Source organism: Anabas testudineus, chromosome 1 (genome assembly GCF_900324465.2).
Source record: "Anabas testudineus chromosome 1, fAnaTes1.2, whole genome shotgun sequence".
Lineage (NCBI taxonomy): Eukaryota > Metazoa > Chordata > Actinopteri > Anabantiformes > Anabantidae > Anabas > Anabas testudineus.
This window is the reverse complement of record NC_046610.1, coordinates 18392865-18412308: the sequence shown is the minus strand read 5'-3', so window position 1 is coordinate 18412308 and position 19444 is coordinate 18392865. Positions and strand designations below refer to the sequence as shown.

Below are 19444 nucleotides of genomic sequence, written 5' to 3'. Positions count from 1 at the left end.
TGGATGAATGACATTTGAAGGGTCAACAGGAGCAACGTCTCCTTTTTAGATTTTTCATATCTACTGTTCTCTGTGGCTTTTACTCATTCTCACGCTTTTCTGCCCTTTGTTCCCCTATGCTCCTCTCGCTCTTCCTCTGTGTGCACCAGTAGTATCGGCTGATAAATGTCACCAGCGGTGGAAATGACTCATACAGACCATGCTGGCTTGAATTTTGTCAGAGCTACAAGTTAACTAACCATGCTACTGAGGAGAAGAGGGGTTCTGAAATGTTGGCTTTCTTTGATACGTTGACACAACACATTTATAAAATGTAGCTATGTTACAATTATAAGAAATTGCATGTGTCATAAAAATTCTTGTGTGGTGTAGGATAATGGATGGTGTCAAAGTGTAAGTCTAGAAATATGTGCATGCTCACTATGCCACAACAGATTGCACCAAGAAAATACAGTATCTATCCTTCTATTCATGTTGATATTTTCCTTATTTAATCTTGTTTATTTCCCCGGATCATAGCTTATTCTGCTAATTCTCTCTCTTAGACTGAACATCTCTACAACCGGTGATGGTGTTTCAGAATTAGGCCCTGATCTTCCCTTGCAACCTCTTGACCGTTTGGTCCGGGAGGCTGTCCTGGTCTTCTTCTTGCTTCTTCTCCTGGTCTGGTTCCTCAACCGTGAGTTTGAGGTCAGCTACCGTCTCCATTACCATGGCAACGTGGAGGCTGACAAACATCGTTCTAAGATCCAGACGATGCGAGACCAGGCCGAGTGGTTACTGGACAACATCATCCCAATCCATGTTGCTGACCAGCTCAAGGTTTTTGTTATTTTTAAAAATATCAGACCCCTGATAAAGTTATTAAAACAGAAGTCAAGTTTTGATGAGAAAACAGAAAAATGTTTTTTAAGTGTTTAAAATGTTTTAATGTGTTTCTTTTTGAGATCACCTTTTTGCTATTGTTTTCTCAGGTCACCAGGAGCTACTCAAAGAACCATGACAGTGTAGGTGTGATTTTCGCCAGTATTGTAAACTTCAGTGAGTTCTATGAAGAAAGCTATGAGGGTGGAAAAGAGTGCTACCGTGTTCTTAATGAGCTAATTGGAGACTTTGATGATCTCCTTCGCAAACCTGAATTCAAAAGTGTGGAAAAAATCAAGACAATCGGCGCCACCTACATGGCAGCGTCAGGACTAAATGTTCAGCAACTGGCTGAGAATGATGATGATTCTCCACATGCTCACTTGCGCGCACTTTTCAACTTTGCCCTGGAGATGATGGGAGTCCTGGATGACTTCAATAAGAACATGCTAGGTTTTGGTTTCAAGCTTCGTATTGGATTTAACCATGGGCCGCTGACTGCAGGTGTGATCGGCACCACTAAGCTGCTCTATGACATCTGGGGAGACACCGTAAACATTGCTAGTCGCATGGACTCCACTGGTGTGGAGTGTCGGGTGCAGGTGAGCGAGGAGAGCCACGCTGTACTGAGTGCCATGGGTTTAGAGTTTGACTATAGAGGTACCGTGAATGTAAAGGGCAAAGGTCAAATGAGGACCTTTCTCTACCCCAAAAGTGGGGAAAGTATATGTCAAGATCACACAGAGCAGGTCGTGGCATCAATGACCAATAAAATTTCACAGTCTGTTGCACAGGCAGCAGCTCTTCCTTCCTCCTCCTCTCTTTCCACACTCCCTCCTCAACTCCAAAGCAGTGTACAGCCTACAGGTGCAGGACCTGAGCCTGTCCCAGCTAAGTCTACAGAGGTGAGGGAGGAAGCATATAGGGACGCTTCACTCCTTCTTGGGGGGCCCCCTGGCTCAGACATTAACACTGGCCCTTGCCCTGGACTTGGCCGACAACCTAGTGCTGCACAGGTGCCCTCCCAGGTGCAGCCTGCTCCACTCGCACTTGAAGAAGAGGAGGATGAAGAGGAGGAGGCCAGTGAGCTAACAAAACTCAACGAGGAGTTTTATGCTCGTCTCTGATCCCTCCCATCTCCTTCCCTTATCTTCTTTCCCCTGCTGCTGCCACTCCAGGACCGATTGCAAGTATGGGCTGGTTGTCCCTTCCTATAGGCAAGCATCTTAGGGATGGATGAAGAAAAGGGAGTTTCACTCCAACACAAACAATGGCAACGAAGATATCTTTCACGGGAATGATGCCTGGGTTGTAGGTTGGGTAAGACCTGTGTTGAGCACAGCAGCTTTTAACAGAGACAAAGCTGAAAGGAGTTAAGAGGGAACGGAAGAATTGTTGGTATTGTTATTGATGTTTTTTCTTATTCATTTTTGTTATTAAGTGCCTTCAGGACTAGAACAGTGAACAAAGAAATATGAATACTGAACAAAGTTTTAACAATCTTAGACTACAGAACATGCTGTGGTTTCTTACTTCATGCTTCTATTTTCAATGCAATTATTTCTTAAAAAAATCATTATTGTTGTGCCATATCATTTGTTTCAACTTGATCAAAGTTTTGACCTTTCTTAAGGGAAAATAATCTTAGAATATATATATAAGTGCCAGTGTAGCATGATGGGTTGAGCAGGGAAATACGGAAAGAATGAGGGAATCACATGAAGCAGTGTTAATTTATGTATTCTGCTTTGACATGAGAGCTTAATACAGTATTCGTTTGTGCTAAAGTCTCAGTACCAGGGGACATGCTACAAAGCAGGCTGCAGAGATTTTGTTTCATGTAGCAGCTCAATGGCCATTAAAGCACAGGTTTTGCACAGTGTTTTCTCAACCACTTGTATTTGGTAATTATTACCGTTAGAAAGCTTTTTAGAGTGTAAACAGAGGTCTTGTCTTTCACAACAAGTACAAGCAAAAGCACAAAATCAGATCAGAAAGGGGGATATAAGTTTGGAACAAATGGTAGGTGGTTTTCAAAAGATTTGATCATGACAAAAGCAGAAAGGCACTTTAAACATACTGATACTCTACACAGTATTTTGAGTATGAAACACCCATCTGCTGTAGACCCAAAAGGTGGCCTCACGCTCAGTCGTCTTGCATGAGCCGGTCTTGCTATTCATTGGGTCCGAATTACATCATTTGTGCTACACAAAAAATGCCACGTATAACGTTTTTTTTTTTTTACACCACCTTTAGGGGATAAGGCTAACAACAAAAGAGTTTTCCTGCTATGAGTGAACCGAAGACATGTCAGCGTCATGGGGCTAACTCAAAATAAAATAGAGTTTATTGTAATGAAGGAACATGGCATCCGATGTAACCTTGTAGCTTATTGATGTGTTTTTGTCAGGATTTGAACAACAATGCATACAGTAGTTGTTTGTAGGATCATTTCATTGTCAGTTTCGGTCTTTTCATGGGATTATACGCACAATACGACAAAAACAGAAAATCGCCACACTTAACCTTGAGAGCACAGAGGGGTGAGTTTTCATACTCAAAAAATTTCGAGTGGAGTATCCCTTTAAGTGGGACTGTGAGGGACAATCACTGTGTAGTTCTTAGGAGAAGATAAGTCCACATGGGTGTTAATGTCAAAGCACAGATCAGCTACAGTTACTAAAGCACTGTGTGAAAAACCTCAAACTCAAATTCGGCGATGTTTGTTGCCTTCATTGCCAGAATAAAAAACAATGAGTCCATCGCTATAGATTTTATTCAGTAATTAAGTATTGTCTGCCTTTAGCTGTGTGATTTGCTGTTGATGGGTTGAGAGTATCAAATTTGACCCTGTCACAGCCTCTTCACTGAGGGGAGCCTCTACTGTATCCATATACTTAAATTGTGCCACTTTAATTGAGTGACCTATAGGTGCAGTGCAACCTAAACTAGCTGATTGTTTTGTGGTGCCTAAAAGTATGACTGTATTTTATGAGTATTTTGCTTTACAGAGTTTTTTTTAACGATGCTGTTGTCATAATGAGGATAGATTATGATTGTAAGTTTGAGGAAATTATGCTTGTTGTGCAGGTTTTGCTGCAGTGTTTTTCAAATTCCATCTAAACTTTTGTTCTCTTTTCCAGTTCTTTTATTCTTTCGTTAACCAGTCGCATAGAATAACATGTTGAAGCTCCCATCCAAGAGTTGGCACCTCTGTAGTTCTCTTTGCTCTTCACTGGCTTCATGCTTTGTCTTTGAAAGCACTTGTTTTCCCCTTTTACGTGAGTGTGTGTATGTGTGTGAGAAACTTATTTAAGATATACTCCTAAAGTAAATAGAACAGAGAAGATCACTGCACTGTGATTAAAAAGGAAATCAGTCAACTACATTGGCCACCGTTTAACTGTTATTGCGCTGTTGCTGCCTCATGTAGAAGAATTGCATGCACAAAGCTGCATTATTTGAAATTGAGAAAAGTAAACGGTGACGTTTGATATGTGCATTCAGTTATTGCCACATCCTTCAGAAACCTTAACATTTGGCAACAGATTTTGCCTTGAGAAGCTGTGTCTGATAGAAAGATTACATCTCTATGTAGCATCTTTATTTATCTCCAACATTGCATACTCCACACATACACAAGCAGTGCCTTTTAAATTAGAAGTAGGTTTTATCCGTTTGTATGAGCAGTGACTATTTGTATCAAATAATGATAAGACTAGTAGTAGCATTAGTTTAATAAATAAAAAACTGAGAATCCAAAGAAGCGGTTGCTCCATAGTGAGACACAAAAATGGCTAATATTAAGATTGCTGTTAAAATAGTTTCTAACAGGCACATGGTTGCCAAACCTAATAAACCGTAGCATTCAGAGGTGTGGAAATATGAGAATATCAGGTGTCAGTAGTGAAGGAAAGTTAAGATTTTCCTTCCTCACATTTTCCAGATTACACTCCTGCCTTATGTTGTTAGATAATCAGATCCTCTGTGATTTTCAGGCCACGTTGCTGTAGCCCCTGCAAGCACAAACATCACCCACAGACGATTTGAGGTGGGTGTCCACAGGTAGATGGGTATGCCACCTCTCCAACAGCGCACATCTGTACACGCGTATGAATAAAATATTCAAGTGAACCCTGCTGGCTCTGTGATCTGTGATACAGTTGGGGTAGAAATGTGTGTGTGTGTGTGATCTTGTTTGCATGGGAATATATTCAAATGTTGTTTAGTTTATCACTAGAAATACTAAAATGTTTTTGTTTCATTCTGCACCATAATGCTTTTATTTATCAATGTCTTTACATTTTGGTTCAACATTAAGCGTGTATTGCCAACATGCAGGATTCCTCAAATCACTAAGCTTTGCTCAATTAAAGTTATTTAGATTTTGTCCTTCGCTGACAGTGTATTTGATAGATGATGTGTGTATGACAATATGTGTTTTATTTTAACAGAGGGAAAGAAGTGCCCCTAGAAACCGAGTGCACAGAGCAATGCGATTCTGCTCTGTGACTGGAAAAAAAAGGGAATGGCACAAAGAAACATTGTTTTATAAGCACTTGTTAAAATCATCACAGCAAAATAGCATTGCCTAATCACTCATTTAAATGGTGACAGCTCTACATCTTGTCATTATAAATTTTCTAGTAAATTCAACCCATATGTGTTTTAAATTACACTGGGACAGAAATTAGACAGAGTTGTTTGGTTTTGAAATCCTTATGCATTTGTTTATGTTCATGAATGAGATGTATTATGTAAGTTTTGTGCACATTACCCATGTATCATTTATCAACACATGATCATAATCTGTACACATTTGCACAAAGCACTCAATGTTTGTACATATGCAGTTATTTTATGTCACATATGATTTTTTTATACATGTGCATGTGTCGGATTTTGCCAGAAAACAATGAAAAGAGACACATATTATCAAATTGATTCAATGTGTGTCTATTTGAGTAAGTGTGAGTGTTATGATGTTATTACTCTTTTTTTTTTTTTCCAGTACGACAGAAATAAATGTCAAAACAGAAAATAGTTGAGTTCACTGTGAAATATAAAGTGAATACAGTTTATGTAAGAAAAAAAGAAATTGTGCATTTGAAAACAGACTATATGCAAATTGTGAGCTGACCACATTTTGGGTAGACTTAACAATAACGCCGTGTGACTGTCAGCAGGTTGGGGGTCTGTTTGCTTTGCCAGCTAATGCCAATGCCAACTAAAGTATCTGTAGTTATTCACTTTTAGCAGGAAAGTAGCATAAAAGGACACATTTAAAAATAACACAGATCAGATTGTTATTCAAGAATATTTTGTTGTTAGTTTTACATTAAAGACCGGTACCCTAATGCTATGATATTATGGCATTGTGTTGTAATGTGTGTCATAACGGCATTTAATTTAAAATGTAATAGAGTCTAAATGATTTCAAAAATATAAAATACAGTGCAACATGTATTCATGTGCTACAAGCAGTTTTCTATTCGTTCATGTATGATTGAACTTTTTTTTTTTATTTAATAATTTGTGTTAGCTATTTTAATTACAATCACATATCATTTTACTGTAATGTACACTGAATAATGAACTTGTAAAAATAATTTAGGAATAAATCGCCTCCTGTGTGGCGGTGCTGCAGCGCCCCCGGTGGCGGACGGGAGCGGTGTTTTGACGTAGGGCGTGATAGCGCGGCCCCTCCCCCTCCACAGCCGATCTGGAAAAGAAAAAAAAAACTTTTTTGTATCGAAGGAATCAACAGCCGCCATCTTGTCGTGGCTCGGAATTAGGATTTCGGTCCAACACTGGTTTTTACATAGAAATCGAGCCTCCTTACCGCGCTATGACAGCGCCCTTCCCCCGAAAACGAAATCTTAACACCGCCTCGGAGACATTTCGTGCGAAAAAACGGGAATTGGATCGGTGGTCGTCGGGCAGAAAAGCTCCGTATATCTGATTTCCCCTTCAGAGTGCGGCGATTCAGCCCCTGTCGCCGTTCGGGAGCAGGATTGTTTACCGTGGGCAAGCGGAGACCAGACCGTGACTTTCGAAGCGATTTGCAAAAATACCGCATTTTTATGCAATTGTGCGTTTTTGTGGAGCTTCGCGCGATTTTTGCATGAAGAAATTTGACGTCACGCAAAATGGGTACTTTGACCATCTAGAAATTACGACTTTTCGCCCGGAATGCAGAAATCCACCTGATTTTACAGGAATGTCATTTTGAAGTCCGGTTTTTACATGGGGAATATTTTATTTTGGGATATTTAACGATAATAATGTGGGTGTTGGGTGTTGGATTATCATGGGGTGAATGGCGGTGGCGAAGCGGGGCGCTATTGCATCTCTTTTAAAAGACACTGACTCTCACAGCGAGGAGTAGCTAACGCTAACAGTTAACTTAGCTGGTAGCAGGCAATTAGCTAGCTATTAGCCAGTTAGCTAACGTTAGCAGGCTGCCAGCTTGCTAATGTGCTAACCGGGAAGGTTCGGGTTGATAGAACCACTTTCCAGTCATTAAGTAATCAGATTGACCAACTTAAGCAACCTCCCGGACGAGACAACAACCATGGCTGAAAACCTTCTGGACGTTGGGCCTCCCAGCTCTAAGCGGCCGAAGCTGAATTCACCTGCCCTGTCGGCGTCTGATGGACAAGGTAAAGGCCTCAACTCTGTCTGCACACGTAAACACCACTTTATTTTAGATTTCCACTTGACATGTCGTTCTCTGATCCCACTGACCAGACACATTGTAAAGTTACCTGGTCATCTAGGTGTGCTGAGCCGTTTCATTGTAGCATATACAGTGCATTTTGCATGTTGGATTCTGTGGTGAGCATGTTGATGCAGGATCCTGCCATGCACACTAGCTGCAGTCCCTTGTGTTAAAGGAGTTACAATTACAGTGTTACAATCAAATCTACCTTAATGCATGTAAACTCAGTTCAGTAGCACTGTAGCTACCACACAGCTCAAGCAGCACCTCTCTGAACATTAAACAATATTGCTGTAATGAAAGTTGGATTTCTTGCAGCACTGTTTGATTAGATTAAGTTTTAACTAAGCATGCTCTTAGACAAATGAGCATGTATATGTGTTGGCAAAGAGCATTTCTAACGTGATTGATGCTGAAGGCTTACACTAGCTAACCTAGTGTAAGAAGTTGTAATGTTACAGATAACCTTTCATCTGATCTAGCATGACATGTGTCCGTCATGGTAGTCTGGGATGTGCAACAGCAGGTAATGATGGCATGATGGAAACATGGATGTCTTACACTGTGATCATCTGATACATTCATATTTCAAATCGTAGTCGGCTTTGAAATATGTTTACGTCAAAAAAATCATTCAGTTCAAGTCACTTGGCACTTAACGTAACATACAGTACATCAGACATTTATATGATAAATTAATAAAATTCCTATTCTGCCCCTAATAAAGTGGTTTTATTCATTTGAAGGGAGCCTATATATTATTCATTGCGTTCATTGGTCAGAGCTGTGTAATGTGTTAATTAGGCCGTAGTTGCTTGTGAGAGTAAAAGTGTTACGTTTAACAGTGTTTTATCCTGGCCCTCGATCCAGCGAGCAAATATAAAAATGTGAATTAGCAGAGACAGTCTTTGTTTCTTTGCCAGCCCTGTCCTGAAACAGGCATATGAATCTCAAGACCAGTTTGGCTTGTACTGGAACACCTTTCATCGTACTGTAAAAAACTTATTTGCTTACATTTCTTACTGATTATGTTTTGATTTGTGCAAGGTTTCTTATGTGACTTTTCTCTCTGGAAAGGCACGTTCTTTGCTATTATATGGAACAGGATTTCTGCCTAAATACATTTGAATTCTACCAAGGTATGTGTTCGAAATATATATAAACAAGTAATTGAATATAAATACAATACTTAAATGATATCGTTAGTCATTTCAAAGTCAGTCACATACTAAGAAAATATCCTATCGCACTCCTGGAAGTGTCTTGACTGAGACAAAACATACAAGTTTTTTTTTAATTTTTTTTGGTAATCAGTCGTTAGGCTCGTCATTACCTAATATCACATTCTGTTTGGCTGTATTTCCTGGCCCATTGACAGATGACTGATCCATTTCTGAGTTAAAGAGGTTGTAAGGAATTTATTTCCTCAGCAGCAGCAAAACATGTAAAACAGTAGCCAGTAGACAACTCCCCTAGGCTAAACTAGGATTCCTAGACACTACTAGGACTGATTTACAAGGGTAGACATGCTTAAGCCTACTAAATTCAACCTATAATACAAGCATCTGTTAACTCTACGTCTATGTTTTTGATATTAAAAGTAATTGAATCCACACATCTCAGATGTTTAACTCTGGACTCTGTTAAGCACTGTTTTGGGTTTTCCCTCCTGTTCGATGGAATGTGAGCTGGTCTGTAGGCAAAGTTCATAGCATAAAAGCTCAAAACCCATGCAAAATAATGACTTGATAAATAAACTGAAAATTCTTAGTGGACTGAAATCCACACCACTTTTTAGACTTATTGACTAAAAGCTTTTAAAGCCAGTACTGTCATGACAGTTTTTTACAGAACTTGGTTTGAAACTTGTCTCTTATTTGTTAAAATTAGTTTTATGCACTTTAGGAAATGTGCAGGTATTTAGTAAGTCTTTTTTGAGGAATATTCTGCAAATATAATAGCACCCTCTTTTTTAAAATATGGATTATCAAGAAAAAAATTATACATTATGGTATGTTTTGGAGTCATATGTAAGTGATTCTGTAATGCAATAGAACCGCTGCAGACATGCACAATTTAGATATGTAAGAATTTTTTATTTGTAGCGAAACAAGATATTTTGTTGAGTGTATCAAATCTATCAAATGGCATGTGTTCTTTATTCAGTTTAACTTTGTATAGTCTGCAAGAAAAATAATAAGTTGGACAGCCTTGAAACACAATCTATTACAGCCATCACCCATGGCGGAGGCACCACATGTCTGCAGTGATCAATCATTGCTCCGCCTCCTTATAGTTTTTGGCAGTTACAATTGAGACTTAATGGATCCTGTGGGACAGAACTGGGCAGCACATTGTCAGTCATAAATTATTGCAGATAAAGAGTTGGCTTTCACTCTATGAAGGGTGGAGCTTTGTTAGCTGCACCCCTCTGCCCTGACATTTGGCCTTTGCCATTTGCAGTAGAGACCTTTTTTTTTTGTTGCATGTTTAGTTTTGCCATGTGATGTAGAATATGTTGGTGGGGAATGTTTAGATTTTGCATACTGTAGGAGCGCTAATATGCTTGAAATATAAGTGTATTTGTGATGCTTTTATGTGCGTTTGCAGAGGTTTGTTTTTTATTGTCGCGACAGAGCAAACACGTGCCCCCTGTCTGACGGTCCAGGCCATCTGTCAGCTTACAAGGTCCCTTGGCTTTGTGGACAGAGGAGCAAGGGGTGTGCATATAGGTTTAAACATAGGATTTATTAAGATGCTTTGATATTGTCTTGATTTATGCCATGTTGGGTCAGCGTTTCTTGTTGTTAAGACCAATTTTACTCTTCAGTTACTGTGCATGTTGGTAGTTTTGAGTGTAAGCATACCCAGTGTTTGGTATTTATGTTGATTAAAACCACGTGTGGCCATGCGATTGAAGTGTGATATTAACCTCTGAATACTGAAATGTATGTAAATACAATTCAATGTAAATAATGAAATACCTTGCTGAGATCTTAGGTCAATACCATATGTCAGTAGCGGTCTTGTCAGTCAACACCCCCACCAACAAACACCCAAATGTTCGCTTACTTCACAAATGGCACATTAAATGCCTAGCAGGCAGACAGTAAGCTCATGACGCAGCTGCTAATGGAGCCATTTATACTTCTGCCTGCGGGCAACCAGAAAAACCCAGAGAAAAGGGGGGCAGCGGAACAGACAGGGTGAAATGGAAGGGTGGTGGAGTGTCACCACCCATTTAAAATGTGTATGATAATATCTACTCTTTCAGCTGTTTAGTGTGCAGCATCGACCAATTGGTAATATATTAATACTGCTTGTCACTCTTTTAATTATCCAATTTTATATAATATTTAATATATTTAATAATGCTGCTGTTGCAATTTTTGCTAATTCCACCGTTCTGTATCGGTGAAGTAGAGAAAGTGACAATTATTTTTAAAACTTTTGTTTTGTTCTGCCACCTAGAATCTTCTGCATCTTGTCTGTTTAAATGCTGGTATAACAATTGTTTTTCATCCACATTAAATCTCTTGTACCTGAATTTGAGCAGACAAATCCTTTCATTTACAGGCCTTTTCTTGTTGTAGCAAATGTCACTTAATCACTTTGAGCAGTGTGAGAAATAACATTTTCAAGATGTTGACGTGGGAATACATAGTCCATAGAGCAGGGTTGAAAATCAAAAGAATATGTGGCAGAAGTTGCAAAGGGCATAGCAGGCCTCAGAAATAGGGATGGGGGTGGTTAAGATTTTATCTACTATTTTTTTTTCTCTCATTATTTCTGAAGGATTTTTTTTTCTTTCAAACTAAAAATAATTATTTTCTTAAATGTATCGTGAAATAAATTATATTCAAAACATACTTTGGTTATTTAAATATACACATTTAGACCAGTTTAAACCTCTCTATCACTCACACCTGTGAAATTGAATAAAGCTACGTATTTACTGTGTCTGCTACAGTGCAGACACAGTAAATACGTAGGATGGTAGGATTATTTAGATCATAGTATAATTTGTGATTACAGTGGGAATTTTTTTCAAACTATTTGACTAAATGGAACATTTACATAGCACACACTAATCAATTTTGTCTGCCAACTAGCAGCACAGACTGAGCTAGACTGGAAGCACCTAGGTCTGACCAGTTGTCACGACCCAATGACATTAGTAATCATCTATACAGTTGGTAAATGTCTACCTTCCTTAGCACACAGTGGGGCAAATTAACCCAGTTTCATGTAATGATGGTTTGTTAGAGAGAAGAGGCTTCCTAGTGCAACAGATCCACTCTGAGACAGTCCTCTTTTCTACACTGTGTAGATTTTCTATTGAAAAATGGGGTTCCATTAAACTTTATAGAGCTGGAGCAAGTGGATTTATTGATGTGGCAAAATTTCAGCTTTGCTGAACCACAGTACTGAGGCAACAAAATGTACAAATGGCTTTGTATCACGTCAACAACACGAGGTGCTTTTATCCTTGTCTGGAGAGTATGTGATTTCACTCGGTACAACACTTTCCGTCAGAAAAGAGGGGAGACCAAATCACAGTAGGATTTTACACCTGTGTTTATTTGTAGGAGCACTTTTACATCTCAGCATGCAGATGTAGATGATGCAGAATGCAGCTTCCCCTTACAGAAATCGTTTAAAGCAGAGTCAAAAACACTCATATTTCAGATATTTCAATTCAATTTTATTTGTATAGCGCCAATTCACAACAGAACAGAAGTCATCACAAGGCACTTTACAGTGTAAGGTTTAAGACCTTACAGAGTATAATTATGTACAAAATGATATAAAAACCCAACAATTCTATTTGAGCAACCTTTAGGCAAAAGTGGAGAGAAAAAACTTCCTTTAGAGTAAGAAACCTCCTGCAGAACCAGGCTCCTTTACAATCAAACAGATACATGAATAATTAGGCTATGTTCTACATTAAATCTTTAGCATGGTAAATAGCACAAGATATAGCAGACATACGTGTTTATGTAAACAGATATTGCAAATTATTTTAAGTGCCAGTGTATTAGGAAAATATGCAAACAGCAGTGCAATTAAAAGTGTTAGAGATGATCAGTGCTGCTGCTGCTTTCAATACACTTCATCTGTCAAGTTTTTTATTGGTGCTCATAGTAGTGGTTTTCATTACTGACAAAATATTATGGCTAAGGTAGGTAGATTAACTAGTACATTCCTGGTTTCCATTTTTGCATATTCTAGCAGTTAGCTACTAGTCTTAAAAGCTCACTATATTCAAGATATATACGTAGTAGTGGAGGGATACAGTTCTAAATATAAATTACTTGTACTGCTTTTTTTTTGTTTACTTGTTAATGTTTTATTTCATGTTCAGTAATGAGCATTTGTATTAAGCTTCACTTTCTCCTTTGTGGCCTTGCCCCCTCACACACCAAAACCACTTCTACTCATCTGCTAATCTCCCTTATTGGCCTTTTTTATGTACTAATAAAATGCTGCCATATGTTAGAAATAGAGGACTTGATTTTAACTGCATCACTTGGAGTACATCACTTGCACTGGTGTGCCAAATAATTTTCACATTCACATGCTCTGTCACTTGCATATTCAAGTGTTGAATTGCTTGCACTGAAGAGTGCTGGCAATTCTTATGGGTTGGATGACCCTCTTGGTAAAAGAAATGTACTCCCTAGTCATTTTATGGATTACATGCGCTTCTGGCTAGTTGGCAATTAGTTTTTCCAAACCTGTCTGGTTTTGTCGGACCACTGCCAGACCTATAACCTAAACCAGGACTGGCATCACAGTAATCTGAAGTAGGTGTCTAGTTTTCCTCTCCACTCTCTTTTCATCTCTTAATTTTTGCAGATGAGTGACTAAATAAAAAAATTAACAGACTTTAAGACTTATCATTTAGCTTTTTTTAGCTGCTAAATTCTTTGTGTTGAGGTGATAGACCAGAGATTAGAAAGGCTCATGACAAATTGCACAAGGCCACCCCACTCCCTGTTTCCACTTGGAAATTCAGCTTTCTCCCAATCGCTGCAAACCTGATGCAGCAAAGCAGGCCCAAATCATGATGTTTCCTCCACCATACTTTACAATTGGGATAATGTTTTCATGTTGTGCTGTGACCTTTTTTTACACCAGTTCTATAGTAGTGCTGTGTGTTCTTTCCAAATAGTTAATTTTTAGTTTCATCACTCCATAAAACATTTTGCCAATACTGCTGTGGAGTGTCAATGTGCTCTTTGACAAACTTCAGGTGTGCAGCAAAGTTCTTTTTAGTAAGTAGCAGCTTCCTTTGTGGTGTCTTACACATCCTACTAGTTTAATGTTTTACCTACTGTAGACCCATGAACACAGATGTTAGCCAGTTCCAATGATGCCTTCAAATCTTTGGCTGTCTCTCTGGGTTGTTTCTTTACCTCACTGATGAGTGTTTGTTGAGCTCTTGGGGTCATTTTGACTGACCGCCCACTTCTTGGTAGAGTAGCCACAGTCACGAAGTGCCTCCATTTGTAGATTGTTTGGCTAACTGTAAACTGATGAATTTCTAAAGTCTTTGACATCACTTTGTAAACCTTTCCAGCCTTATGTAAATCAATTCTTGATTGTAGATCCTCTGAAAGCTTCTTTTGACGAGGTATGGCTCACATAAGTGTATTCTTCTTGTGTAGAGCAAACTCAAAGTTTGACTGCTTTTTTGTCAGTCAAAGTAGCTCTAGTCCACACCTACAAACTAATTGTAGGTGTGGACACATACTTTTTCCACTAGCACTATGAGATTTTTATAGTTCAGATCAGAATTTCTTTTGTGTTATCATTTTAGGCACATTATACAGTATTTGTTAATGCTCTTGACTTGGATGAAGATCAGATCACATTTTATGACAGAAAACCATGAAATTCCAAAAGATTTACATAAAGTAGAGGACAGATTTTCCCGGCCCCTGTTCGTGTCTTTCTTGCTCTGTGCTGTGATACTGATCAGAAAGTGAAAGTTTGCCTGCAGCAATCCAGCACCTGTTCCTCTAAGGCCAGACATTTGGCCTTTGGGCAAGATGACAGACAGTCCCTGTCTGGACCACAGCTGGGCCTGCTTTTGCAGATATTTTTAGCCACCAACTCCCAGAATGTGGCCACGGGAGATTTAACAAGAAAAAAGCAGAAAACATTGTGGCAGTTAAGGAATGAGAATAATTGGATAAGAGAACACAAATAGGAAAGAGTAACAATAAACAAATGAAAGTGGGCTTAGGTGGAAAAGGAAGGCTGTTAGAAGAGAGATACTCTATTTCTGTCTACTATCCTCCCATGGCTGGGGCTTCCTTGACTGCATGTGGCACTACCTAACCAAAACATTGATTTGCATTTTTGGTCTCAAGCCAACAAGCCTGGGGGCAAGGTCACACAGTGTGCGTGTGTCCCCATTGAGAAATTAATACAGTCTAAGCACATGTGCTTAGAGTGAACGCTGCTACTCTGAGAGCATCCATGTGGCTGCTTGTTGGAGAGAAGAGGCGGAGAGGAGCTTGTGACTAAAAGACGGATAGTCCCTTCAGCCTTAAACAAGCTTCCTCCACATGGAGCACCTGCTTGCCTGATGCCAGGAACCGACAGCGGGCTGGCATAGCAGATCTGGAAGGCTGTGTTTACTCAGGGAAGTGCGTAGGCCAAGTGCCCTCATTAAAAGCAGGATCCCGACTGAATCTCAATGAAGGCATACAGCAGCAGCAGATGGAAGGATGACTGCCTCACTGTCCCCTCTGTCCAGTCCTCTCCCATTCTGTAGCATTAAAACCAAGGCCCTGTTCAATGATAAACTGCTTAACTTTATTTTGATTAGGATGTGTCTTTGATAAAGTGTCATTCCTTAGCTCTTGGTGCCTTCATCTATACAGTTGCGGTGAATTACTGCCTTTGTGATCCATGGTACTGCTAGAAACAAGGATGCATGTTGACTAATGCTTATCAGATATCCATTGACTGCACACTGGGTTAATAATATGGTTAAGTCTGTAAATTTATTAAAGCTGTAAATATTCTATCTTGTAACAATTCTGAGCGGTAGATCCTGATCTGTGACCACTAGAAATATTGGCCAGTGAAGTTAGTGTGTCTTAAGGCTTACTTGAACAGCAAGTCTTTTTTTCCCATAACAGGTTATAATAATTAGGATACACAATTTTCTTGGTGCTCATAACAATGTCATAGACCCCTAGGCTCTCTGCATTATGCCTGCACCTGTGGATGGTGTCTCACAAATATTTTCCACCACCTTGCAGAAAATGCTATTGGATTCACAATGTCCCACTGTGTGTAAGCCAACCACATCGCTCTTATCACTCATGTATCACCAATCAGCATGTAGACTCATTAGTATCCCATAATTGTGAATGTTTGGAAATATTTATGAGATGGAGGGTCATTGCTGAAATGCATTTATGCAACTTTTTAAGGTTATCCAATTGTGTGACTTGTCTAAAATCTGATTACACTTGTTTTTCTCTCCTCCTCTGTTATAGATCTGGGGTCACTGTCCTGGGATGATTTGGAGAATGATCTTCCAGATGAGTTAATCCCTAATGGAGGGGATCTGGGTATAATGAGTGGGATGCCTTCAAATGGTGGGGCAGCACCTGGAGCTGGTGGGCCAGTTGGCACCCCAGCGGGCCTTGGTGGTGGTGGCACCCCTGTTGTCCCTGATGCAGCCGCCAAGCACAAGCAACTCTCAGAGCTCCTTCGAGCTGGCAGCACCTCCGGTCTCACAGGCGCCGGGCTGAACTCAGCAAGCCCTCAGCCAGGCAGCATGGGGTCTCAGCTAGGAACACCCCTGGGGAAGAGCCCCCTTGGCCAGGGCTCCCCCAACAACCACCCATCCCCCCAAGCCCAAAAAGCAGGAACACCAACAGGAGTAGCAGGACAGAACAACAACAATAATACCGCGACAATGGGCTTCAACCAAGCCATGATGAACAATAGTCAAGGCCATGCTGCACTCCAGGCGCTTGGAGGGCAGCCTCAACCTGGGCAGGTGATGAATGGTGGTATGGGACCTGGAGCTGGGAGAGGACGGGGAGCAGGAGTGGCAGGCATGCAGTACCAGGGATCGGCAATGCAGGGAGCTTCACCAGGACCAGGAGGAGCAGGGAGTGCGTTGGCGGAGACACTCACCCAGGGAGGGCAACAGATGGGAGCTCACTCCTCCCTAAGTGCAGCCCAGCAAACAGGCAGCATGAACAAGGTGAGTCACAATCCCATTTCCATGACCAAATTTTAGAGAATCTTTTTGCAAACATGGGTTAGGGCTGCATTGCGTGTGTAAGTCATGTGGATTATCTCTCTGGCTGTGATTAATCATTGGAATTGAATTATTAATTGTCATTGATAGAATGATGTGGGTAGAAACCATTTTAACACTGGCACAAATTAATTTGGTCCATTTGGAATTGTGCAGACTCCTGACAGACAAACTTTCTCAGCTTGATCATAATGATGAATTTCAGTGTTTGGCATGTGCCAACACATGTTGCCTGCCTGCTGTTCTGCCTGTGATGCTCTGTGATACAAATTAGGCAAAATTATGTTCTTCTCATTCTCATTTGACAAATTTTAACCCTAGTTGAATACTTAATAAGTCTTTGATTATTATACTTGCAGCACTTGGCCAGATGACAAATTGAGTTGCTTAAAAAGCTGCACCAGATCCAATTTTTTTTTTGTTTTTTTTTTGCAGCAATATTTCATATTTTCTCAATAGAAAGAACAGCAAATAGGGACTTACTAGGTAGGCATAAAAGCCTGTACATAACATAAACAAAAAAAGTTATTTAATTGATGGTGAGTTTAATTAATCTTGTATAGATGCACAACAGAGGCAGTGGTACATTAACAGAGGCTTAATACTCAAACTGTTTCAGTGTGCCTTTTACAAGCATCATCAACTGATGTGAAACATACCTCACAAAACAGAGATCTCATAACACCTCTTATCAAGAGTTGTTACTTTGCATGTAGCTGGAATGGATTACATAGTAATCTCAAACAGCTTAAATATTCATCTGTCCACAGTTGGATATGTTGTCTATAAATGGAGATAATATGGTATTGTGGTTACTCTACGTAGAAGTGGGCCCCAGCTGAGATTCAAGGTGTCCTACAGGAAAATGTCAGGGTGCTTAACCTCAGAAGAAGTTGGGTGATGCAGCATTTCAATAACCCTAAACATTATAAAAGACATGAACTACAGAGTTGCCTCAGAGACACAAAATCTTTAAAGTCTTTTGGAGTGGTCTAGTTAGAGCTCCACCCAACAGTAGATCTAATCCAGAGCTACAGGAAGTTTTTCCTTAAGGTTATTTCTGCCAATGATGGTTTAACTAGTTACTATTTTTATTAACCTGAATATTGAATAACTGAATAATCAGTTATTCCTGCACATCCCTAGTTCGGTGAGATAAGACTGAGAGCTACTTCTCTCTGTGGGATACCGACACATTGCCTGGCTCATCGTCCAGCTGGCCGGCCCCTTGGCAGTTCTGAAATCTCTGAAAACATCAGGACAATTTTCCAAATAAACATTATTTGGAAAAACTGAATCTGAATTAGTACTTTTTTGCATGGAAAAAAAGTTATTAAAACATATTATATACGTACACATTCCTAGAAGAAAAAACAGATTTCACTTTGGCTCAAATTATACCTGACAGCCCTGCTCTCACTATTGGCAGGGAGCCAATGTTGACACTGCTGTCAACTGCTCAGTGTTTAGGATTTGTGTGTGTGTGTGTGTGTGTGTGTGTGTGTGTGTGTGTGTGTGTGTGTGTGTGTGTGTGTGTGTGTGTGTGTGTGTGTGTGTGTGTGTGTGTGTGTGTGTGCGTGTGTGTGTGCGTGTGTGTGTGTGTGTGTGAGAATTCATAATGTCATTGACTCTTATATATAGATTTGCCACCAATGTGGTCACACAGGAAATAAGTAGGAAGCCATCTATTTCACTGGCTGTAAGTCAGAGCCATGACACCAAAACACTATGTAACCACAACACACAGACGGATGCTGCGAGTGACTAGAAAGAGACTGAGACAGATAGTAAATGTGTGTTGAGATTTATTATCAAATATAGTACATCTGCATGCTTTAACCACAAGAAAGATTAAAAGCTGATGTGGAAGTATCTGTGAACTGGCTGTCAGAATTTGCAGAGGGAGGCCTTAGGAGGTGTGTGTGTGTGTGTGTGTCTGTGTGTGTTGTTAGCTTATCTGGTCTCCTGTGATTATCATGTCACCAACAGCTCTAGAGAAAAAAACCACCAAACCCAGTCTTTGTATGTGGCTTTCTTTATTGTGCGTTAATTGCAGGTTGTAAATCTCTTTCTGAGCATGTGTGTTAGTGAGAGGCTTCTGTCACTCCTTCCCCTCCCCACGCTCCTTTGTTATTGTATATGCATGAACACTCCCCTTGCTTTCTTTGGCTTATTCAGTGTCTGCTTGCCCTCACAGTCTCATTGGGAAAGACAGGTATTGTAAACCACTTAATTAGTTAGAGGCTTGGTGCAATGAGGAAGAAGGAGGGAGGACAGCTCAGCTGAATAGTCTGGCCTGGCAGCAGAGCAGCGAGATGATAGTTGGCAACCATCCTGCCTGCCGATTTGTGGAGTGTGTCAGTGAGCAGGGGGACTGAATGGGAATAGAGAAGTGGAGGGGGAGTTGCATATGTGTGTGCATGGTTGTGTGTGGCCGCCAGCTCAGCTGTGTTGAAAAGCTGCCAGTGTCTGGTTGTCTCAGCTGGGTCTTTTTTATCTGGTCTGTTGGAGCAGTGACAACAACTTGAGGGGATACAGCCTGGCCTGGCATGGCAGAGTCT

At 40.2% G+C, this 19444-nt stretch overlaps 2 protein-coding genes across 3 annotated transcripts in view; both read left to right on the top strand.

Annotated features, from left to right (window-relative positions):
* adcy9 (adenylate cyclase 9) overlaps positions 1–5811 on the top strand; it is a 34307-nt gene extending 28496 nt beyond the window's left edge. The window contains 2 exon segments of the mRNA XM_026358862.1: positions 546–822; positions 975–5811. Coding sequence (XP_026214647.1) covers positions 546–822; positions 975–1991 — 1294 coding nt within the window. The 3' untranslated portion in view covers positions 1992–5811.
* Positions 5812–6608: 797 nt separating this feature from the next.
* Positions 6609–19444, top strand: part of crebbpa (CREB binding protein a) — a 37484-nt gene continuing 24648 nt past the window's right edge. For both annotated transcript variants that reach the window (XM_026358805.1, XM_026358804.1), the window contains exons 1-2: positions 6609–7529; positions 16108–16826. In XM_026358805.1, coding sequence (XP_026214590.1) covers positions 7442–7529; positions 16108–16826 — 807 coding nt within the window. In that variant the 5' untranslated portion in view covers positions 6609–7441. The remainder of the gene's footprint in view (positions 7530–16107; positions 16827–19444) is intronic.